At 47.1% G+C, this 24,249-nt stretch overlaps 1 protein-coding gene across 1 annotated transcript; it reads right to left on the minus strand.

Annotated features, from left to right (window-relative positions):
* Positions 1-312: 312 nt before the first annotated feature.
* Positions 313-23,998, minus strand: LOC140724445 (NACHT, LRR and PYD domains-containing protein 3-like). Its single transcript, XM_073038897.1, has 6 exons — positions 22,254-23,998; positions 6,625-6,711; positions 1,825-1,995; positions 1,499-1,669; positions 1,176-1,343; positions 313-1,011 (listed from the first exon to the last, which is right to left on the minus strand). The coding sequence occupies exons 1-6, from the start codon at positions 23,996-23,998 to the stop codon at positions 924-926; spliced, it is 2,430 nt and encodes an 809-aa protein (XP_072894998.1). The 3' UTR covers positions 313-923.
* Between the last annotated feature and the right edge of the window lie 251 nt (positions 23,999-24,249).

Below are 24,249 nucleotides of genomic sequence, written 5' to 3' on the forward strand. Positions count from 1 at the left end.
GAACTGTACACAAAACTCCAAATTCGGCCTCACCAATGCTTTGTACAATTTTAACATTACATCCCAACTCCTATACTCAATGCTCTGATTTATAAAGGCCAGCATACCAAAAGCTTTCTTTACCACCCTATCCACATGAGATTCCACCTTCAGGACACTATGCACCATTATTCCTAGATCACTCTGTTCTACTGCATTCCCCAATGCCCTACCATTTACCAAGTATTATTTCAGTTCATCGGGTGCTGGGGGCAGCAGTAACCCCAGGTCACTGTTTCTCCTTTAATGAGACCAAAGTCTGACACCAAGACAGGAAGTTACAGCGGTTTATTGATATCATCATGACAAATGTAAATCGACTCACTCAGAGTCATACACAATTAACTGACTGGTGACAACGAGTGACAGTTTCAATAATCAGTCCCGTTTCTCACCGTCACTCTGCATCGGGGAACCGATGATTATAAAATCACATTTCAGGGTCGTGTCTGGGATCGCTGCAGATCCAGGGTCACTGCCGAGGGATTTGTCAATTTAACATCATTATATCGGCCAGGCTGCCGAATGCACCGTCCTCAGCAAAGGGAGCAAAATGATTCTCTCCCGGGATAATCCCACCCCGGGACACAGGTGTCCCAGACTGAGCCCCGGCCCCCGGGCTCTTCCTGTCTGGGTAATTCTCCGGGGTGTCACGTGGGAGTCTCGGTCACGCACATCCGGCGGAAGCTGCCCCGCCGGACAGCAGGCGGAAACACGTCACTGCGGGACCGTTCCGAGCGACACACAGCGCGAGTCCGGTTCCGTTAAAACCGTTGGGAATCAGCCCCGGCGCGCGGCTATTAAAGGTAAGGGCGGGAGTTAAAGGGGAGGGCGGGGAATCGGCCAAAATGTCCGCGGGCGGGGATGTTCACACATTCAGATGTTCAGGTCCACACTCTCAGTCCGGGTCTGAGTTCCTCCAGAGATCTCAGTTCCTTCCTCGCGGTCCGACTGAACCGATTGTTCCACAGCCTGAAACAGATGGGAGAATAAAGATGAAATAAACAGATTACACAACAGTGTCAGTAACAGGGGACCGGGGTTAATGTTTCAACAACACTCACAGACAAATATCAGCAGAAAACCCGCGGATCCGCTGATATTTTATCACATTGAACATTAACACAAACACTCACTCGATCCGCTCCAGACTCGGGAGGGTCAGTATGAGGCGGTGGAGAGTGGGGACAGATCCGTCTGTGAACGAGTTTAATGTCAGGTCCAGCCTCATCAGTGATGGGTTTGTACTGAGAGTGGAGACGAGATCCTCGGCACCAGAATCTGTGAGACCGACATCCCTCAGCCTGGAGATGAGAGAGAGTGAGGGTGAAGGACACAGAGAGACAGGAGACGGTACAAATCCCCAGTGTTTATCAGTAACACAATTACTGATCACATTAATGTTCAGTGTCAGACACCCAGTGACTGTAAACACAATCTCCCACAGTCTGGTACTTACCACAGTTTCTGTATTTTACACTCCGGGTTCCTCAGAGCCGCAGACACCAGTTTCACTCCTGAATCCCCCAGTTTATTACCACTCAGGTCCAGCTCCGTCAGTGAGCGGTTTGTACTGAGAGCGGAGGCGAGATCCTCGGCACCAGAATCTGTGAGACCGACCTGGTTCAGCCTGGAGATGAGAGAGAGTGAGGGTGAAGGACACAGAGAGACAGGAGATGGTACAAATCCCCAGTGTTTATCAGTAACACAATTACTGATCACATTAATGTTCAGTGTCAGACACCGAGTGACTGTAAACACAATCTCCCACAGTCTGGTACTTACTTCAGTTTCTGTATTTTACACTCCGGTTTCCTCAGAGCCGCAGACACCAGTTTCACTCCTGAATCTCCCAGTTTATTATAACCCAGGTCCAGCTCCGTCAGTGATGGGTTTGTACTGAGAGCGGAGGCGAGATCCTCGGCACCAGAATCTGTGAGACCGACATCCCACAGCCTGGAGATGAGAGAGAGTGAGGGTGAAGGACACAGAGAGACAGGAGACGGTACAAACCCCCAGTGTTTATCAGTAACACAATTACTGATTTTTTTCTTCAGCACGACTGTGCAAGTCGGCCAGTGAGAACAGCCAGAATAGTTTAAAAGGAAGACAGATTTACAGAGCGAGCGTCAGAGGAGCGGGAGACAGAGTAGGAAGGCTTTGGCTCAAGGGGTCTTCGGCGATAAAGGGTCCAGGCGAGGTAGGTTATCTGTTTACAATACAGACAGAGAGTATGTGTGTGAGGCTGGTTTTCTGTGCTCGGTGTCAGATGTGGGAGATCATGGAGACTCCCAGCCTCCCGGACGGCAACATCTGCACCCGGTGTGTCGAGCTGCAGCTCCTTAGGGACCGAGTTAGGGAACTGGAGATGCAGCTCGATGACCTTCGTCTGGTCAGGGAGAGCGAGGAAGTGATAGAGAGGAGTCACAGGCAGGTGGTCACAGCGGGGCCACGGGAGACTGAAGAAGTGGGACACAGTCAGGAGAGGGAAGGGCAAGAAGCAGGTACTAGAGAGTACCCCTGTGGCTGTACCCCTTGATTATAAGTACTCTTGTTTGAGTACTGCTGGAGAGGGAGCAACAACAGCTACACCTCTGGCCCTGTGGCTCAAAAGGGTGGGGAAAGGAAGAGGATGGCAGCAGAGATAGTTAGGGGATCAGAGAGGTGATTCTGTGGATGCAGGAAAGAAACTCGGATGGTAGTTTGCCTCATAGGTGCCAGGGTATGGGATGTTTCTGATCACGTCTAAGATATCCTGCGGTGAGAGGGAGAACAGCCAGAGGTCGTGGTACATCTTGGTACCAGTGACGTAGGTAGGAATAGGGAAGAGGTCCTGAAAGTAGACTACAGGGAGTTAGGAAGGAAGTTGAGAAGCAGGACCTCAGAGGTAGTGATCTTGGAATTACTGCCTGTGCCACGTGACAGTGAGAATAAGATTAGGATGAGGTGGAGGATAAACGCATTGACTGAGGGATTGGAGCAGGAGGCAGGGATGCAGATTTCTGGATCATTGGGACCTCTTTTGGGGCAGGAGTGACCTGTACAAAAATGACGGATTGCACTTGAATCCCAGGGGGACCAATATCCTGACAGAAAGGTTTGCCAAGGCTACTGGGGAGAGTTTAAACAAAAATTGCTGGGGGGAGGGAACCAAATTGATGTGATGGAGGAGAGGGAGGTTGGCTCACGAACAGAGAAAATTTGGAGACAGTGTGAAAGGGAGGATACGCAGGTGATAGAGAAGGGAGGCACTCTGTCTGATGGTTTGAGATGTGTCTATGTTAATGCAAGGAGTATGATGAATAAAGCGGGTGAGCTTCGAGTGTGGATCAGCTCTTGGAGCTATGATGTTGTGGCCATTACAGAGACTCCGATGGCTCAGGTGCAGGAATGGCTACTTCAAATGCCAGGCTTTAATTGTTTCAGAAAGGACAGGGAGGGAGGCAGAAGAGGTGGGGACCTGGCACTGTTGATCAGAGATAGTGTCACGGCTACAGAAAAGGAGGACGTCATGGAGGGGTTGTATACGGCGTCTCTGTGGGTGTAAGTTAGGAACAGGAAGGGGTCAATAACTCTACTGGGTGTTTTGTATAGACCACCCAACAGTAACAGGGACATCGAGGAGCAGATAGGGAGACAGATTCTGGAAAGGAGTAACAATAACAGGGTTGTTGAGGTGTGAGATTTTAACTTCCCAAATATTGATGGACAGCTTTCGAATGAGGGGTTTAGATGGGGTGGAATTTGTTAGGTGTGTTCAGGAAGGTTTCTTGATACAATATGTAGATAAGCCTACAAGAGGAGAGGCTGTACTTGATCTGGTATTGGGAAATGAACCTGGCCTGGTGTGAGGTCTCTCAGTGGGACAGCATTTTGGAGATAGTGATCACAATTCTATCTCTTTTACCATAGCCTTAGAGAGGGATAGGAACAGACAAGTTAGGGAAACCTTTAATATGAGGAAGGGGAACTATCAGGCTGGAACTTGTAAGCATAAATTGGAAACTGATGTTCTCAGGGAAACGTACCGAAGAAATGTAGAAAATGTTCAGGGGATATTTGCGTGGGCTTCTGAGTCGGTACGTTCCAATGAGACATGGAAAGGATGGTAGGGTACAAGATCCGTGGTGCACAAAGGCTGTTGTAAATCTACTCAAGAAGAAAAGAAGAGCTTACAAAAGGTTCAAAAACGAGGCAATGATATGAATCTGGAAGATTATAAGGCCAGCAGGAAGGAGCTTAAGAATGAAATCAGGAGAGCTGGAAGGGGCCATGAGAAGGCCTTGGCAGACAGGATTAAGGAAAACCCCAAAGCATTCTGCAAGTATGTGAAGAGCAAGAGGATAAGATGTGAGAGAATAGGACCAATCAAGTGTGACAATGGAAAAGTGTGTATGGAACCGGAGGAAATAGCGGAGGTATTTAATAAACTATTTGCTTCAGTATTCATAACGGAAAAGGATCTTGGCAATTGTAGGGATGAATTGCAGTGGACTGAAAAGCTTGAGAATGTAGATATTAAGAAAGAGGATGTGGTGGAGCTTTTGGAAAGCATCAAGTTGGATAAGTCACCGGGACCAGAAGGTAGAGCAGTAGATGTAGTGTATATGGATTTCAGCAAGGCATTTGATAAGGTGCCCCAATGCAAGGCTTATTGAGAAAGTAAGGAGGCACGGGATCCAAGGGGACATTGCTTTGTGGATCCAGAACTGGCTTGCCCACAGAAGACAAAGAGTGGTTGTAGATGGGTCATATTCTGCATGGAGGCCAATGACCAGTGGTGTGCCTCAGGGATCTGTTCTGGGACCCTCAGTCTTTGTGATTTTTATAAATGACCTGGATGAGGAAGTGGAGGGTAGTGTTAGTAAATTTGCTGATGACACAAAGGTTGGGGGTGTTGTGGATAGTGTGGAGGGCTGTCAGAGGTCACAGAGGGACACCAAAAGGATGCAAAACTGGGCTGAGAAGTTGCAAATGGAGTTCAACCCAGATAAGTGTGAAGTGGTGCATTTTGGTAGGTCAAATATGCGATAGAATACAGTATTAATTGTAAGACTTAGCAGTGTGGAGGATCAGAGGGATCTTGGGGTCCGAGTACATAGGACACTCAAAGCTGCTATGCAGGTTGACTCTGTAGTTAAAAAGGCGTACGGTGTATTGGCCTTCATCAGTCGTGGGATTGAGTTTAAGTGTCGAGAGGTAATGTTTAAGAGTTGAGACGTTATGAGGGGGATAGATCAAGTTGACGTGGATAGGCTTTTTCCATTGAGAGTAAGGGAGATTCAAACAAGAGGACATGATTTGAGAGTTAGGGGGCAAAAGTTTAAGGGTAACATGAGGGGGAATTTCTTTACTCAGAGAGTGGTGGCTGTGTGGAATGAGCTTCCAGTAGAAGTGGTAGAGGCAGGTTCGGTATTGTCATTTAAAGTAAAATTGCATAGGAATATGGACAGGAAAGGAATGGGGGATTATGGGCTGAGTGCAGGTCGGTGGGACTAGGTGAGAGTAAGCGTTCGGCACGGACTAGAAGGGTCGAGATGGCCTGTTTCCATGCTGTTATGGTTTATATGGTTATATGTTGCAGCTATATATATATATATAGGACCCTGGTCAGACCCCACTTGGAGTACTGTGCTCAGCTCCGGTCGCCTCACTACAGGAAGGACATGGAAACCATAGAAAGGGTGCAGAGGAGATTTAGAAGGATGTTGCCTGGTTTGGGGAGCATACCTTATGAGAATAGGTTGAGTGAACTCGGCCATTTCTCTTGGAGTGACGGAGGATGAGAGGTGACCTGATAGAGGTGTACAAGATAATGAGAGGCATTGATAGTGTGGATAGATAGATAGATAGATACTTTATTCATCCCCATGGGGAAATTCAACCTTTTTTCCAATGTCCCATACACTTGTTGTAGCAAAACTAATTACATACAATACTTAACTCAGTAAAAATATGATATGCATCTAAATCACTAACTCAAAAAGCATTAATAATAGCTTTAAAAAAAGTTCTTAAGTCCTGGCGGTAGAATTGTAAAGCCTAATGGCATTGGGGAGTATTGACCTCTTCATCCTGTCTGAGGAGCATTGCATCGATAGTAACCTGTCGCTGAAACTGCTTCTCTGTCTCTGGATGGTGCTATGTAGAGGATGTTCAGGGTTTTCCATAATTGACCGTAGCCTACTCAGCGCCCTTCGCTCAGCTACCCCAGGACTGAAATGGCTAGCACGAGAGGGCATAGTTTTAAGGTGCTTGGAAGTAGGTACAGAGGAGAGGTCAGGGGTAAGTTTTTTTACACAGAGATTGGTGAATGCGTGGAATGGGCTGCTGGCGGCGGTGGTGGAGGCGGAAACGATCGGATCTTTAAACTCCAGGAAGGCTACATGGAGCTTAGAAGTATAGAGGGCTATGGGTAAAACCGAGGTAATTCTAAAGTAGTCACATGTTCGGCACAGCGTTGTGGGCCGAAGGGCCTGTATTGTGCTGTATGTTTTCTGTTTGTTTGTTTCTACTGATCGTGTTAATGTTCAATGTCAGACACCCAGTGACTGTAAACACAATCTCCCACAGTCTGGTACTTACCACAGTTTCTGTATTTTACACTCCGGGTTCCTCAGAGCCGCAGACACCAGTTTCACTCCTGAATCTCCCAGTTCATTCCCCCCGAGTCTAAACACAAACAGACAGATTGATGAACAAAGTGATTCAAACCGTGGGTCTGGGTCTGGGGGAATTTCTCTCACTTGGATATTTCAGGAAACAATGAACCCTTCAGTAAATCACTGATCGGAGTTCCCATCACTGTCAATGTCCCTCACCGCCCAGCTCCAGGGTATTCACCAAATGTCGGTAATTTAGTCTGTCAGTGTGACCCTGTAAACTCCACATATCCTCTCTCATTTCCAGATGGCTAAACAAAATGTTCCTGACAGAAATGCAGAAATGTCAATGGAACACAGTGAAATAGACCCACCCGAGCTAAAGGGATGGGGAAGAGAGATCCCACAAGAAGAGTGGGGGATGGGAACAGAGGCCCCACACGAGAAAGGGTGATGGTGAATAGAGATCCCACAGGAGGAAGGGGATGGGGATGAGAGATCCCACAGGAGGAAGGGGGACGGTGAAGAGAGAGCCCACAGGAGGAGTTCGGATGGACGAGCGATCCAAAAGCAGGAAGGGGGATGGGGAACAGAGATCCCACAGGTGGAAGCGGTATGAGGAAAAGCGATCCCATTGGACGAAGAAGGGATGGGGAAGAGAGATCCCACAGGAGGAAGGGGCATGGGGAAGGGAGATCCCACCGGTGGAATGCTACCCATGCCACGTGCTAGTGAGGCTAGAAATAGGAAGATAATGCAGCTAAATACTTTGCTGAGGGGATGGTGCATGAGGGTGGGGTTCATGTTTCTGGACAATTGGGCTTTCCTCCAGGGGAGGTGCGACCAGTTCAAATTGGACAGTTTGCACCTGAACTGGAGGGGACTAACATCCTTGCCGGTAGGTTAGGCAAGTTCTGCTCAGGGGGTTTTAAACCAGATTGGAGGCGGAGGGGGCAGAGTGTTAGAGCAGATAGTGAGGTGGAGGAGGATACGGGTCATGCGAGGACTGCTTGCATAGATAGATATCAATGGTTTGTACGTGATAGAAATGTTCTCAGGTGCATCTATTTCAATGCAAGGAGTATTGTAGGTAAGGCAGATGAGTTTAGGTCGTGGATTGACACATGATGATATTGACATTATTGCTATTAGTAAGACTTGGTTGCAGGAGGGGCAGGACTAATAACTATATAAACATATAACAATTACAGCATGGAAACAGGCCATTTCGGCCCTTCTAGTCCGTGCCGAACGCTTACACTCACCTAGTCCCACTGACCTGCACTCAGCCCATAACCCTCCATTCCTTTCCTGTCCATATACCTATCCAATTTTACTTTAAATGACAATACCGAACCTGCCTCTACCACTTCTACTGGAAGCTCCTTCCACACAGTTACCACTCTCTGAGTAAAGAAATTACCCGTCATATTACCCTTAAACGTTTGCCCCCTAACTCTCAACTGATGTCCTCTTGTTTGAATCTCCCCTATTCTCAATGGAAAAAGCCTATCCACATCAACTCTATCTATCCCCCTCATAAGTTTAAATACCTCTATCATCCCCCCTCAACCTTCTATGCTCCAAAGAATAAAGACCTAACTTGTTCAATCTTTCTGTGTAACTTAGGTGCTGAAACCCAGGTAACATTCTAGTAAATCTTCTCTGTACTCTTTCTATTTTATTGACATCTTTCCTATAATTCGGTGACCAGAACTGTACAGAATACTCCAAATTCGGTCTTACCAATGCCTTGTACAATTTTAACATTACATCCCAACTCCTATACTCAATGCTCTGATTTGTAAAGGCCAACATACCAAAAGCTTTCTTCACCACCCTATCCACATGAGACTCCACCTTCAGGGAACTATGCACCATTATTCCTAGATCACCCTGTTCTACTGCATTCTTCAATGCCCTACAATTTACCATGTATGTCCTATTTGGATTATTCCTACTAAAATGTAGTACCTCACACTTATCAGCATTAAACTCCATCTGCCATCGTTCAGCCCACTCCTCTAACTGTTCTAAATCTCTCTGCAAACTTTTAAAACCTACTTCATTATCCACATCTGCATGCTTACTAATCCAATTTACCACCCCATCATCCAGATCATTAATGTATATGACAAACAACATTGGACCCAGTACAGATCCCTGAGGCCCACCACGAGTCACCGGCCTCCAACCTGACAGTTATCCACCACTACTCTCTGACATCTCCCTCCAGACACTGTTGAATCCATTTTACTGCTTCAGTATTAATACCTAATGATCGAATCTTCCTAATTAACCTTCTGTGCGGAACCTTGTCAAGGGCCTTAATGAAGTCCATATAGACAACATCCACTGCTTTACCCTTTTCAACTTTACTCGTAACCTCTTCAAAAAATTCAATAAGATTTGTCAAACATGACCTTCCACGCACAAATCCATGATGACTGTTCCTAATCAGACCCTGTCTATCCAGATAATTATATATACCATCTGTAAGAATACCTTCCATTAATTTACCTACCACTGACATCAAACTGACAGGCCTATAATTGCTAGGTTTACTCTTAGAACCCTTTTTAATCAATGGAACCACATGAGCAATACGCCAATCCTTCAGCACCATCCCCGTTTCTAATAACATTTGAAATATTTCTGTCAGAGCCCCTGCTATTTCTACACTAACCTCCCTCATGGTCCTAGGGAATATCCTGTCAGGATCTGGAGATTTATCCACTTTTATATTCCTTAAAAGCGCCAGCTTCATGTTCCGGGGTTCCGTTGTTTTAGACGTGTTAGGGGTGAAGGATGAAAGGGGGAGGAGTGGCATTACCAGTCAGGGAGAATCTCACAGCTGTGCGTAGACGGGACAGCCCGGAGGGCTTGTCTACAGAGGCCATATGGGTGGAGCTGAGGAACGGGGAAAGTGTGAGCACACTAATAGGGTTGTATTATAGACCACCCAATAGTCAGAGAGAATTGGAGGAGTAAACCTGTAGAGAGTTAGCAGACCGATGTAAGAAACAGAAAATTGTAATCGTAGAGGATTTTAACTTTCCACATATTGATGGCGGCGCCCACTCTGAGAAAGGGTTAGATAGCGTGGAGTTTGTCAAATGTGTTCAGGAAAGTTTTCTAAATCAATATATTGAGGTACCAACGAGAGAGGGTGCAGTACCTGATCTCCTATTAGGGAACCAGACAGGTCAGGTGACAGAAGTATATGTAAGCAAACATTTTGGGTCCAGTGACCTTAATGTCATTAGTTTCAAGATAATTATGGATAAGGATAGGACTGGTCCACCAGTTAAGGTTCTGAATTGGAGAAGGGTCAATTTTGTGGAAATGAGAGAGGATTTGGGAAGAGTGGATTAGGATAAGTTGTTTTCTGGCAAGGATGTGTTCAGTAAGTGGAACGCCTTCAAGGGTGAAATTTTGAGGGTGCAGGGTTTGCATGTTCCTGCCAGGATTAAAGGCAAAGTTAACAGGCATAGGGAACCTTGGTTTTCAAGGGATATTGGCGATCTGGTTAAGTAGGTGTTTAGCAGGTATAGGCAACAGGGAACAAATAAGGTACTTGAAGAGTATAGAAAATGTAAGGGATTACAAAAGAAGGAAATCAGGAAGGCAAAACGAAGACATGAGGTTGCTTTGGCAGATAATGTGAAGGTAAACCCGAAGGGTTTCTACAAGTATATTAAGAGTAAAAGGATAGTAAAGGACAAAATTGGTCCCCTTGAAGATCAGAGTGGTCGTCTATGTGTGGAGCCTCATGAGATGGGGGAGATCTTAAACAGTTTTTTGCATCAGTGTTTACTCAGGAAACTGGCATAGCGGATATGGAATTAAGGCAAACAAACAGTAGTGTCATGGAACATATAGAGATTAAAGAGGAGGAGCTGCTTTCTGCCTTACAGTGAATAAAGGTAGATAAATCCCCCGGGCCTGACATGATATTTTCTCGGACCTTGAGAGAGACTAGTGTAGAAATTGCAGGGGCCCTGGCAGAAATATTTAAAATGTCCTCAGCCACGGGTGCGGTGCCGGAGGATTGGAGGGTAGCTCATGTAGTTCCGTTGTTTGAAAAAGGCTCCAAAAGTACACCAGGTAATTACAGGCCAGTAAGCCTGACATCAGTAGTAGGTAAATTATCAAAAGGTGTTCTGAGAGATCGGATATACAAGGATTTGGACAGCCAAGGGCTGATTAAAGATAGTCAACATGGCTTTGTATCTGGTAGATCATGTTTAATGAATCTTGTAGTGTTTTTCGAGGAGGTTACCAAGAATGCATATGAAGGAAAGGCTGTGGATATTGTCTACATGAACTTTAGTAAGGCCTTTGACAAGGTCCCACATAAAAGGTTAGTTCAGAAGGTTCAGACACTAGGTATCCATGGAGAGGTTGTTAACTGGATTCAAAATTGGCTGAGTTGGAGAAGACAGAGAGTGGTAGTGGATGATTGCTTCTGAGACTGGAGGCCTGTGACTAGTGGTGGGCCTCAGGGATCTGTGCTGGGACCATTGTTGTTTGTTGTCTATATCAATGATCTAGACGATATTGTGATAAATTGGATCAGCAGGTTTGCTGATGACACTAAGATGGAGGCGTTGTGGACAGTGAGGAAGGCTTTCAAAGCTTGCAGAGGGATCTGGACCAACTGGAAAAATTGGCCAGAAAATGGCAGATGGAATTTATAACATATGACATGTAACCATATAACAATTACAGCATGGAAACAGGCCATCTCGGCCTTTCTAGTCTGTGCCGAATGCTTACTCTCACCGAGTCCCACCTACCTGCACTCAGCCCATAACCCCCCATTCCATTCCTTTCCTGTCCATATACCTATCCAAGTTTTTTAAAATGACAAAATCGAACCCGCCTCTACCACTTCTACTGGAAGCTCGTTCCACACAGCGACCACTCTCTGAGTAAAGAAGTTCTCCCTTGTGTTACCCCTAAACTTTTGCCCTTTCACTCTCAACTCATTCCCTCTTGTTCGAATCTCCCCTAGTCTGAATGGAAAAAAGACTATCCACGTCAACTCTATCTATCCCCTTCATAATTTTAAATACCTCTATCAAGTCCCCCCTCAACCTTCTAGGCTCCGAAGAATAAAGACCTAACTTGTTCATTAGGTGCTGAAACCCAGGTAATATTCTAGTAAATTTACTTTGTACAGTCTCTATTTTGTTGACATTTTTCCTATAATTTGGTGACCAGAACTGTACAGAATACTCCAAATTTGGCCTTAACAATCCCTTGTACAATTTTAACATTACATCCCAACTCCTATACTCAATGCTCTGATTTATAAAGGCCAGTATACCAAAAGCTTTCTTCACCACCCTATCCACACGAGATTCCACCTTCAGGGAACTGTGCACCATTATTCTTAGATCACTCTGTTCTGTTGCATTCCTCAGTGCCCTACCATTTACCATATATGTCCTTTTTGCATTATTCCTACCAAAATGTATCACCTCACACATATCAACATTAAACTCCATCTGCCATCTTTCAGCCCACTCTTCTAACTGGCCTAAATCTTTGAACAACAAGCTTTGAAAACCTTCATTATCCACAACGTCACCTATCTTAGTATTATCTGCATACTTACTAATCCAATTTACCATTCCATCATCCAGATCATTAATGTATATGACAAACAACATTGGACCCAGTACAGATCCCTGAGGCACTCCACTAGTCACCACTTTAATGCAGACAAGTGTGAGGTGTTGCATTTTGGAAGGACAGATCAAGGTAGGACATACACAGTAGATGGTAGGGCACTGAGGAATGTGGAGGAACAAAGGGATCTGGGAGTTCAGATACATAATTCCCTGAAAGTGGCATCACAGGTAGACAGGGTTGTAAAGAAGGCTTTTGGCATCCTGGCATTCATAAATCAAAGTACTGAGTATAGGAGTTGGGGTGTTATGGTGAGATTGTATAGGACATTGGTAAGGCCAAATATGGAGTATTGTGTGCAGTTCTGGTCACTGAACTATAGGAAGGATATCAGTAAGTTTGAAAAAGTGCAGAGAAGATTTACTAGGATGTTGCCTGGTCTTCAGGAGTTGAGTTCCAGGGAAAGATTGAACAGGTTAGGACTTTATTCCTTGGAGCGCAGAAGAATGCGGGGAGATTTCAAAGAGGTTTACAAAACTCTGAGGGGTATAGACAGGGTAAATGCGAATAGGCTCTTTCCACATACATTAGGAGAGATAAATTACAGGAGGACTTGGCTTCAGGGTGAAAGGGGAAATGTTTAGAGGGAATTTCTTCACTCAGAGAGTGGTGATAGTTTGGAACGAGCTGCCATCTGATGTAGAAAACGCGGAATAACTCTTAAGTTTTAAGAATAAATTGGATAGATGCATGGATGGGAGAGGTCAGGAGGGTTATGGACTGGGTACAGGTCAATGGGACAAGCGGAATAAAGTTTTGGCACAGAGCAGAAGGGCCGAATGGCTTGTTTTCTGTGCGCTGGTGTTTTATGATTTTATGATTCTATGAAGGGGTGTGGGGAGGAGAGTTCACTCAGGTGGAAGGATGAATGGGAAGAGAGCTCCCACAGGAGGAAGGGAGATGGGGAAGAGAGATCCCACCGGAGGAAGGGGGATGGGGAAAAGCGATCCCACCGGAGGAAGGGGGATGGGGAAGAGAGATCCCACAGGAGGAAGGGGGATGGGGAAGAGAGATCCCACAGGAGGAAGGGGGATGGGGAAGAGAGATCCCATAAGAGGAAGGGGATTTGGTAGAGAGATACCACAGGAGGAAGGGGGATGGGAAGAGATACCACTGGAGGAAAGGGGATGTGGAAGAGAGATCCCACAGTAGGATGAGGGATGGGGAAGAGAGATCCCATGGGAGGAAGGGGAATGGAGAGAGCGGGATTAAACAGGATGAAGGGGGAAGGGGTTGAGAGATCGGCCAGGAGGAAGAGGGATGTGGAAGAGAGATCCCACAGGAATAAGGGGGATGGGGGAGAGAGATCCCACAGGAGGAAGAGGGATGGGGAAGAGAGATACCACAGGAGGAAGGGGGATGGGGGAGAGAGATCTCACAGGAGGAAGGGGGATGGGGGAGAGAGATCTCACAGGAGGAAGAGGGATGGGGAAGAGAGATACCACAGGAGGAAGGGGGATGGGGGAGAGAGATCCCACAGGAGGAAGAGGGATGGGGAAGAGAGATCCCACAGGAGGAAGAGGGATGGGGAAGAGAGATCCCACAGGAGGAAGAGGGATGGGGAAGAGAGATCCCACAGGAGGAAGAGGGATGGGGAAAAGAGATCCCACAGGAGGAAGGGGGATGGGGAAGAGAGATCCCATAGAAGGAAGTTCGATGGGGGTAAAGAGATGCCAGAGCAGGAAAGTGGATGAGAAGAGATATCCAATAGCAGGAATGTAATGGGCAAGACAGATCCCACAAGGAGGATGTGGAAGAGAGATCCCACAGGATGAAGTGGGATTGTGAAGAGAGATCACATAGGATGAAGGAGCATGCGGAAGAGAGATCCCGTAGGAGGATGTGGGATGAGTAGGAGAGATACCTCATGACTAATGGGGATGGGAAAGAGAGATCCCACAGGAGGAAGGGGTATGCGGAAGAGAGATCCCACAGGAGGAAGGGGTATGGGGAAGGGAGATCCCACACGAGGAAGGGCATGGGGAATAGAGATCCCACAGGATGAAAGGGGGTTGGGGAAGATATATCCCTAGGAAGAAAGATGGTGGGGAGATTTCCCACAGTTGGAAGGAGAATGGGGAAGAGAGATCCGACAGGAGGATGTGGGATGGGGAAGAGAGATACATGTGCAGGGACAAGACAGATCCCACAAGAAGAGGGGGCATTATGATGACCCAAAGGAGGAAGAGGGATGGGGAAGAGAGAGCCCACAGGAGGAAGTCGGGTGGACGAGCGATCCCAAAGGAGGAAGAGGGATAGGGAAGAGAGATCCCACAGGAGGAAGTGGGATGGGGAAGAGAGATCCCACCGTAGGAAGTAGGATAGGGAAGAGCAATCCCTCAGGAGGAAAGGGGGTGGTGACGACAGATGCCACAGGAGGAAGGGGGATGGTGATGAGAGATCCCACAGGATGAAAGTGGATGGGGGAGAGAAATCCCACAGAATGAAGGGGAATGGGGAAGAGAGATCCCATAGGAGGAAGGGGGGTGGTGATAGATAGATAGATAGATAGATAGATAGATACTTTATTCATCCCCATGGGGAAATTCAACATTTTTTCCAATGTCCCATACACTTGTTGTAGCAAAACTAATTACATACAATACTTAACTCAGTAAAAATATGATATGCATCTAAATCACTATCTCAAAAAGCATTAATAATAGCTTTAAAAAAAAGTTCTTAAGTCCTGGCAGTTGAATTGTAAAGCCTAATGGCATTGGGGAGTATTGACCTCTTCATCCTGTCTGAGGAGCATTGCATCGATAGCAACCTGTCGCTGAAACTGCTTCTCTGTCTCTGGATGGTGCTATGTAGAGGCTGTTCAGGGTTTTCCATAATTGACCGTAGCCTACTCAGCGCCCTTCGCTCAGCTACCGATGTTAAACTCTCCAGTACTTTGCCCACGACAGAGCCCGCCTTCCTTACCAGCTTATTAAGACGTGAGGCGTCCTTCTTCTTAATGCTTCCTCCCCAACACGCCACCACAAAGAAGAGGGCGCTCTCAACAACTGACCTATAGAACATCTTCAGCATCTCACTGCAGACATTGAATGACGCCAACCTTCTAAGGAAGTACAGTCGACTCTGTGCCTTCCTGCACAAGGCATCTGTGTTGGCAGTCCAGTCTAGCTTCTCGTCTAACTGTACTCCCAGATACTTGTAGGTCTTAACCTGCTCCACACATTCTCCATTAATGATCACTGGCTCCATATGAGGCCTAGATCTCCTAAAGTCCACCACCATCTCCTTGGTCTTGGTGATATTGAGACGCAGGTAGTTTGAGTTGCACCATATCACAAAGTCCTGTATCAGTTTCCTATACTCCTCCTCCTGTCCATTCCTGACACACCCCACTATGGCCGTGTCATCAGCGAACTTCTGCACATGGCAGGACTCCGAGTTATATTGGAAGTCTGATGTGTACAGGGTGAACAGGACCGGAGAGAGTACGGTTCCCTGTGGTGCTCCTGTGCTGCTGACCACCGTGTCAGACCTACAGTCTCCCAACCGCACATACTGAGGTCTATCTGTCAAGTAGTCCACTATCCAATCCACCATGTGAGAGTCTACTCCCATCTCCGTTAGTTTGTGCTTTAAGATCTTGGGCTGGATGGTGTTAAAGGCACTAGAGAAGTCAAGGAATGTAATCCTCACAGCACAATCCCACAGACAGATCCCACAGGAGGAAGGGGAATGGGGAATAGAGATCCCATAGGGTGATCGGGCATGGGGACGAGAGATGAGACAGGAGGAAGTGGGTGGGGAAGCGAGATCATACAGGAGGTTGGGGGATGAGTAGGAAAGTTCTATAGGAGGAAGAGGGATGGGGAAAATAAATGCCCCGGGAGGAAGTGGGATGGGGAAGTGTGATCCCACCCGATGTAGAGGATTGGGAAGAGAGATCCCACAGGAGGAAGGGGGATAGGGAAGAGAGATCCCATAGGAAGGGGGATGGGGAAGAGAGATCCCACAACAGGATGGGGAATGGAGAAGAGAGATGTACAGGAGGAAGGGAAATGGGGAAGCAAGATCCCATAGGAAGTGGAGGGATGGAAACAGAGCCCCCACAGGGGTCAGGTGGATGGGGAAGAGAGATCCCACAGTAGGAAGGGAGTTGGGGAAGAGAGATCCAACAGATGGAAGTGGGATGGGAACAGAGGCCCCATAGGGTGAAAGGGGATGCGGAAGAGAGATCCCACAGGAGCATGGGGGGTGGAGAAGAGAGATTCCACTGTGGGAATGGGGATGGGGAAGAGAGATTCATCAGGAGGAAAGGAACTGGTGATGAGAGATCCCACAGGCGGAAGGTGTATAGGGAACAGAGAGCCCACAGGAGGAAGGGGTATGGAGAAGAGAGATCCCATAGGAAGGGGGATGGGGAAGAGAGATCCCACAACAGGATGGGGAATGGAGAAGAGAGATGTACAGGAGGAAGGGAAATGGGGAAGCAAGATCCCATAGGAAGTGGAGGGATGGAAACAGAGCCCCCACAGGGGTCAGGTGGATGGGGAAGAGAGATCCCACAGTAGGAAGGGAGTTGGGGAAGAGAGATCCAACAGATGGAAGTGGGATGGGAACAGAGGCCCCATAGGGTGAAAGGGGATGCGGAAGAGAGATCCCACAGGAGCATGGGGGGTGGAGAAGAGAGATTCCACTGTGGGAATGGGGATGGGGAAGAGAGATTCATCAGGAGGAAAGGAACTGGTGATGAGAGATCCCACAGGCGGAAGGTGTATAGGGAACAGAGAGCCCACAGGAGGAAGGGGTATGGAGAAGAGAGATCCCATAGCAGGAAGGGGGAAGCGGATGAGAGATCCCACAGCAGGGAGGAATGGGGAAGGGAGATCCCACAGAAGGAAGGGGGATGGGGAAGAGGGATCCCACAGGAGGAAGGGGGATGGGGATGAGGGATCCCACAGGAGGAAGGTGGATGCTGAGGAGAGATCCAACAGTTGGAAGGAAGGTGGTGTGGGAACAGAGGGCCCAGAGGATGAAAGGGGGATGGGAAAGCGAGATCTCACAGGTGGATTGCTACCCGTGCCACGTGCTAGTGAGGCTAGAAATAGGAAGATAATGCAGCTGAATACGTGGCTGAGGGGATGGTGCATGAGGGTTGGGTTCATGTTTCTGGACAATTGGGCTTTCTTCTAGGGGAGGTGCGACCAGTTCGAATTGGACAGTTTGCACCTGAACTTGAGGAAATACGGTCTGCCTCAGGAATTGCTGCTGCAGTTCTACACTGCAGTCATTGAGTCTGTCCTGTGCACCTCCATCATTGTGTGGTTTGGAGCCGCCACCAAGCAGGATAGAACCAGACTACAGCGCACAGTGAGGACTGCCGAGCGCATCATTGGAGCCTCCCTGCCCTCTATTGTGGACCTGTACTCTTCCAGGTTGAAGAAGAGGGCGGGGAACATCATAAAGGACACCTCCCATCCTGCGCACGGACTGTTTGATCTGCTTCCGTCTGGTAGGCACTTCAGATCCCTCCAGACTAAGACTAATAGGCACTGGAGAAGTTTTTTCCCTACTGCGGTCACTTTGCTGAACAGTTAACTGCCGGTTAACTGTCGGCTAACTATTACTTGGATTGCACTACCTGTATGTATAATCTATATTTTCATTTATATTTATCATTATTATTGTTATGAGCAGAGAGACAACATCTGCCGGAAGTAAATTCCTTGTATGTGCACAGGTACTTGGCGATTAAAGTCTGATTCTGATTCTGATTCTGAACTGGAGGGGGACTAACATCCTTGCCAGTAGGTTAGCAAGTTCTGCTCCGGGGGTTTTAAACTAGATTGCAGGGGGAGGGGAACCAGAGTGTTAGAGCAGATAGTGATGCGGAGGAGGATAAGGGTCATGCGAGGACTGCTTGTATAGACAGATATCAAAGGTTTGTACGTGATAGAAATGTTCTCAGGTGCATCTATTTCAATGCAAGGAGTATTGTTGGTAAGGCAGATGAGTTTAGGGCGTGGATTGGCACATGATGATTTCAACATTATTGCTATTAGTAAGACTTGGTTTGCAGGAGGGGCAGGACTGGCAGCTTCATGTTCCGGGGTTCCGTTGTTTCAGAGGTGATAGGGCGGAGGGATGAAAGGGGGAGGAGTGGCATTACCAGTCAGGGAGAATCTCACAGTTGTGCGTAGACGGGACAGCCCGGAGGGTTCGTCTATAGAAGCCATATGGGTGGAGCTGAGGAACGGGGAAGGCGTGACCACACGAATAGGGTATTATTATATACGGCCTAATAGTCAGAGAGAATTGGAGGAGCAAATCTGTAGAGAGGTAGCACACCAATGTAAGAAACAGAAAGTTGTAATCGTAGGGGATTTTAACTTTCCACATATTGACGGGGACGCCCACTCTGAGAAAGGGTTAGATGGCGTGAAGTTTGTCAAATGTGTTCAGGAAAGTTTTCTAAATCAATATATTGAGGTACCAACGAGAGAGGGTGCAGTACCTGATCTCCTATTAGGGAACCAGACAGGTCAGGTGACAGAAGTATATGTAAGCAAACATTTTGGGTCCAGTGACCATAATGTCATTAGTTTCAAGATAATTATGGATAAGGATAGGACTGGTCCACCAGTAAAGGTTCTGAATTGGAGAAGGGTCAATTTTGTGGAAATGAGAGAGGATCTGGGAAGAGTGGACTGGGATAAGTTGTTTTCTGGCAAGGATGTGTTTAGTAAGTGGAACGCCTTCAAGGGTGAAATTTTGAGAGTGCAGAGTTTGCATGTTCCTGCCAGGATTAAAGGCAAAGTTAACAGGCATAGGGAACCTTGGTTTTCGAGGGATATAGGTGATCTGGTTAAGAAGGTGTTTAGCAGGTATAGGCAACAAGGAACAAATGAGGTACTTGAAGAGTATAGAGAATGTAAGGGAATACTAAAGAAGGAAATCAGGAAGGCAAAAAGAAGACATGAGGTTGCTTTGGCAGATAATGTGAAGGTAAACCTGAAGGGTTTCTACAAGTATATTGAGAGTAAAAGGATAGTAAAGGACAAAATTGGTCCCCTGATAGATCATAGTGGTCGTCTGTGTGTGGAGCCTCACGAGATGGGGGAGATCTTAAACAGGTTTTTTTTGCGTCAGTGTTTACTCAGGAAACTGGCATAGTGGATATGGAATTAAGGGAAACAAACAGTAGTGTCATGGAGCATATGGAGATTAAAGAGGAGGAGCTGCTTGCTGCCTTACAGTGAATAAAGGTAGATAAATCTCCGGGACTGACATGATATTTTCTCGGACCTTGAGAGAGACTAGTGTAGAAATTGCAGGGGCCCTGGCAGAAATATTTAAAATGTCCTCAGCCACGGGTGCGGTGCCGGAGGATTGGAGGGTAGTTTATGTTGTTCCGTTGTTTGAAAAAGGCTCCAAAAGTACACCAGGTAATTACAGGCCAGTAAGCCTGACATCAGTAGTAGGTAAATTATCAAAAGTTGTTCTGAGAGATCGGATATACAAGGGTTTGGACAGCCAAGGGCTGATTAAAGATAGTCAGCATGGCTTTGTATGTGGTAGATCATGTTTAATGAATCTTGTAGTGTTTTTCGAGGAGGTTACCAAGAATGCATATGAAGGAAAGGCTGTGGATGTTGTCTACATTGACTTTTGTAAGGCCTTTGACAAGGTCCCACATAAGAGGTTAATTCTAAAGGTCCAGACACTAGGTATCCATGGAGAGGTTGTACACTGGATTCGAATTGGCTGTGTGGGAGAAGACAGAGAGTGGTAGTGGATGATTGCTTCTCAGACTGGAGGCCTGTGACTAGTGGTGTGTCTCAGGGATCTGTGCTGGGACCATTGTTGTTTGTTGTCTATATCAATGATCTAGATGATAATGTGATAAATTGGATCAGCAGGTTTGTGGATGATACTAAGATGGAGGCGTTGTGGACAGCGAGGAAGGCTTTCAAAGCTTGCAGAGGGATCTGGACCAACTGGAAGAATGGGCCAGAAAATGGCAGATGGAATTTCATGCAGACAAGTGTGAGGTGTTCCATTTTGGAAGGACAAATCAAGGTACGACATACACGATAAACGGTAGGGCACTGAAGAGTTCGGAGGAACAAAGGGATCTGGGGATTCAGATACATAAGTCCCTGAAAGTGGCGTCACAGGTAGACAGGGTTGTAAAGAAGGCTTTTGGCATCCTGGCATTCATAAATCAAAGTACTGAGTCCAGGAGTTGGAATATTATGGTGAGGTTGTATAAGGCATTGGTAAGGTCAAATATGGAGTATTGTGTGCAGTTCTGGTCACCTAACTATAGGAAGGATATCAGTAAGTTTGAAAAAGTGCAGAGAAGATTTACTAGGATGTTGCTGGGTCTTCAGGAGTTGAGTTACAGGGAAAGATTGAACAGGTTAGGACTTTATTCCTTGGAGCGTAGAAGAATGAGGGGAGATTTGATAGAGGTTTACAACATTATGAGGGTATAGACAGGGTAAATGCGAATAGGCATAGATTAGGAGAGATACAAATGAGAAGACGTGGCTTCAGCGTGAAAGGGGAAAGGTTTAGGGGGAAATTCTTCACTGAGAGAGTGGTGAGAGTGTGGAACGAGCTGCCATCTGATGGGGAAAATGTGGACTCACTCTTAAGCTTTAAGAATAAATTGGATAGATACATGGATGGGAGAGGACTGGATGGTTATGGACTGGGTGCAGGTCAATGGGACTAGCGGAATAAAGTTTTGGTACAGACTAGAAGGACTGAATGGCTTGTTTTCTGTGCTGTAGTGTTCTATGATTTTATGATTCTATGGGGAGGAGAGTTCCCACAGGCGAAAGGGGATGGGGATGGGAAAGAGAGATCCCACAGGAGGAAGGGGGATGGGGAAGCAAGATCCCAAAGGAGGAAGGGGGATGGGGAAGGGAGATCCCACAGGAGGAAGGGGGATGGGGAAGCAAGATCCCAAAGGAGGAAGGGGGATGGGGAAGGGAGATCCCACAGGAGGATGTGGGATTGGGAAGGGAGATCCCACAGCAGGAAGGGGGTTGGGGAAGAGAAATTCCACAGGACAATGGGGCATGCCAAAGAGAGATCTGACAGGAAGAAGTCGATGGGGGAGAGAGATCCCACAGGAGGAAAGGGTGTGGGGAAGAGAGTTCCAACAGCAGGAAGGGATGGGGAAGAGAAATCCATAGAAGGAAGGGGGATGGGGAAGAGAGATCACACAGGAAGGGGGGGTGTGGAAAAGACATCCCACAGGAGGATGAGGAAAGAGTAATAGAGAGCCCACAGGAGGAATAGGGATGGGGGCAAGATTCCAAAGAATGGAAGGGGGATTGGGATGAGAAATGCCACAGGAGGATTCCAGGGGAAAATGATAATCCTACAAGATGAGAGGATGCAGAAATTTTTTGTACGTGTGTGTTGGGTCTGAACAGAGGCCCAGAGGAGATGCGCCCTCGCTCTTTGCGTATCTGGAAGTGAGCAAAGTCACACACGGGGAAGGGCAGTGGGAGGACAATCTCACAATGGTATTTCTTTCCTTCTCACTGAGACAGTCTGCTGACGGTCTCTTGTCCCTCACCGGGAAGTGGGTGTGAATCTCTGACCCACCTGCTGCAGTCAGTGTCGGTCTGGGTGTCAGTAACAGTGAGAAGGAACATTGTCAATGGACGTGTCACAGGCAGCGAGAAACACGGCCATTCCTGTGATTTACTACCATTAAACCAATGGCCGTTGTTCACTGATCTGATGAAGTCTCCAACATCCCTTCACAAGGAACAACAGAACCCTCCTGTCCTTGGGGAATTACTGACCGATCCCCTGGGCATTTGTCACAATTCTTCACAATCTGATTTACTACAAATTTACCAAAATTCCTTTACGTTGAAACAATACAATGGAACAGTTTCACAGTTCAGAGTGAGAGATAAATCAAGTTACCTCAGCTCCTGGCACTTGTGCAGCCCGGGTCCCAGCCGCTGGATTCCTTCACACTGAATGTGGCAGTTCTCCAGGTCGAGGTGTTTTATTGTATCACAGAGTCCGATGACATGAGACAGGACAGCGCAGTCAATCGGGGTCAGTGTCATTCCACTGAATGAAAGTGTTCCCACAAATCCCAGTACGGCCTGAGCCAGTCCACGATTCTGAGACTCAAACAGGTAGTGCAATGTGTTCAGCAGGCTCCTTTTACCAGCTTCACTCCATGTGTTTCCACTCTGACGTCTAACCTCCTCCTTCACCCAGTCAATCACCCGGCAGGTTGTTTGATGAGGAAATGGACCCAGAAACTCCTCCAGGCACCGAGCTGTCATTGGGTTGGAGAGACCAGCAACAAAACGGAGAAATACCTCAAATCGCCCATCTGTCGTGTTGTGGACTTCAGTGAGGAATTTCAGGATATCCCTGGGATGTGGATTCAGGAATTTTGCGACTGCAGCTACAAATTCTTGGATGGTGAGGTGTGGGAATGTGTACACCACGCTCCGGGCAGAATCCTCTCTCTCCAAAAGCTCCATCAGGAACCCGGACAGGAACTGGGAAGGCTGCAGATTGTAGTTGATCAAATCTCCATCTGAAAACACAATCTTCTTCTCAGACACTCCTCTGAAGGCCATCTGACCAACCCTGAGTAACACATCACGGGGGTTTTCAATCTCACGGCCGTGGTTTTTCAGGATGTTGTAAATATAGTAGGAGTACAGTTGGGTGATGGTCTTGGGAACTCGCTGTGGGTCCCTGACTCTTTGTGTGAAGAAGGGGCCCAGTGCCAGAGCGAGGATCCAGCAGTAGGAGGGGTTGTAGCTCATGGTGTACAGGATCTCGTTCTCCTTCACGTGTTTGAAAACAGCTTCCGCCACCGTCTGATCTTCAAAATGCCTGATGAAATATTCCTTCCGTTCTTCACCAACAAATCCCAGGATTTCAGCCCAGATACTGATCTCTGCCCTTTCCAATAAATGTAACGCAGTGGGGCGGGTGGTCACAAGCACTGAACACCCTGGGAGCAGCTTGCCCTGGATTAAACTGTACACAATGTCAGACACCTTGCACTTGAATTCAGGATCTGTGCATGTGGACTGAGGTTCTGTGTCTCTCCGACTGTCAGCAAAATCAATTGTGTCATTGAATTCATCCAAACCATCGAATATAAACAGCAATCCCTCTGGGTTCTTCCAGACCTCCCTCAGGATATTCCCAAAGTAAGGATACTGATCCAGAATCAGTTCCCTCAGGTTTATTCTGCAGTTAATGGAGTTTAAATCCCGGAATTTGAATCTGAAGACAAACTGGAACTGTTGGTATATTTTCCCCTTGGCCCAGTCATAAACAATCTTTTGTACCAATGTTGTTTTCCCGATCCCCGGGAATCCGGCCACTGCTGCCGAACTTCCAGATTTGGATTTACTTCGGGAAAAGCTTCTCTGGAACAGCTGATCAGTCCGGAGTTTTTCCAACTTACCACAGAGATGTTTCTCTCTCCACTCCTCGTGGTCTCTGCCTCTTGCCAGCAGTTCATGTTCCACCAGTCTCCGATCTCGAACAGTAGAAATGACCGTGAGCTCAGCGTATCGATCAACCAGCTGGAAAACCTTCACCTTCTCCCTCATCAGGATCGTGTTCACTCTCAGTGTTTCAGTTTGTGCCCGCAGAGTCTCCTTGTGTTTCTGTTGAACACCTTCCATGGGAACAGACAGTGGACAAACTGTTAGATGCCTCAATGCTGAATTCAGTATTTAGCACACAAGAGTTAGCTCAGAGCTGTTGCATTAATGGATTCATCAATGGACGTTCGTACAATAAAGTAAATTCAATTAACAGACCGCTGACTGGACAGAGAGGCCTGGTCTAGATAAACACAAGGTCAACACATTTCCACATTAACTGTGTTGTGAAGGTCAGTATTTCCCTGGTAGTTTACTGACCCCCGACTGTC

The sequence above is a fragment of the Hemitrygon akajei genome, unplaced genomic scaffold (assembly GCF_048418815.1).
Source record: "Hemitrygon akajei unplaced genomic scaffold, sHemAka1.3 Scf000219, whole genome shotgun sequence".
NCBI classification, from domain to species: domain Eukaryota; kingdom Metazoa; phylum Chordata; class Chondrichthyes; order Myliobatiformes; family Dasyatidae; genus Hemitrygon; species Hemitrygon akajei.

Coding starts and splice junctions, on each gene's coding strand:
- LOC140724445 (XM_073038897.1), bottom strand. CDS start 23,998: ATGGAAGGTGTTCAACAGAAACACAAGGAGACTCTGCGGGCACAAACT. Junction 1,670..1,824: donor TGTAAAATACAGAAACTGAA/GTAAGTACCAGA, acceptor TCTCATCTCCAG/GCTGAACCAGGTCGGTCTCA. Junction 1,344..1,498: donor TGTAAAATACAGAAACTGTG/GTAAGTACCAGA, acceptor TCTCATCTCCAG/GCTGAGGGATGTCGGTCTCA.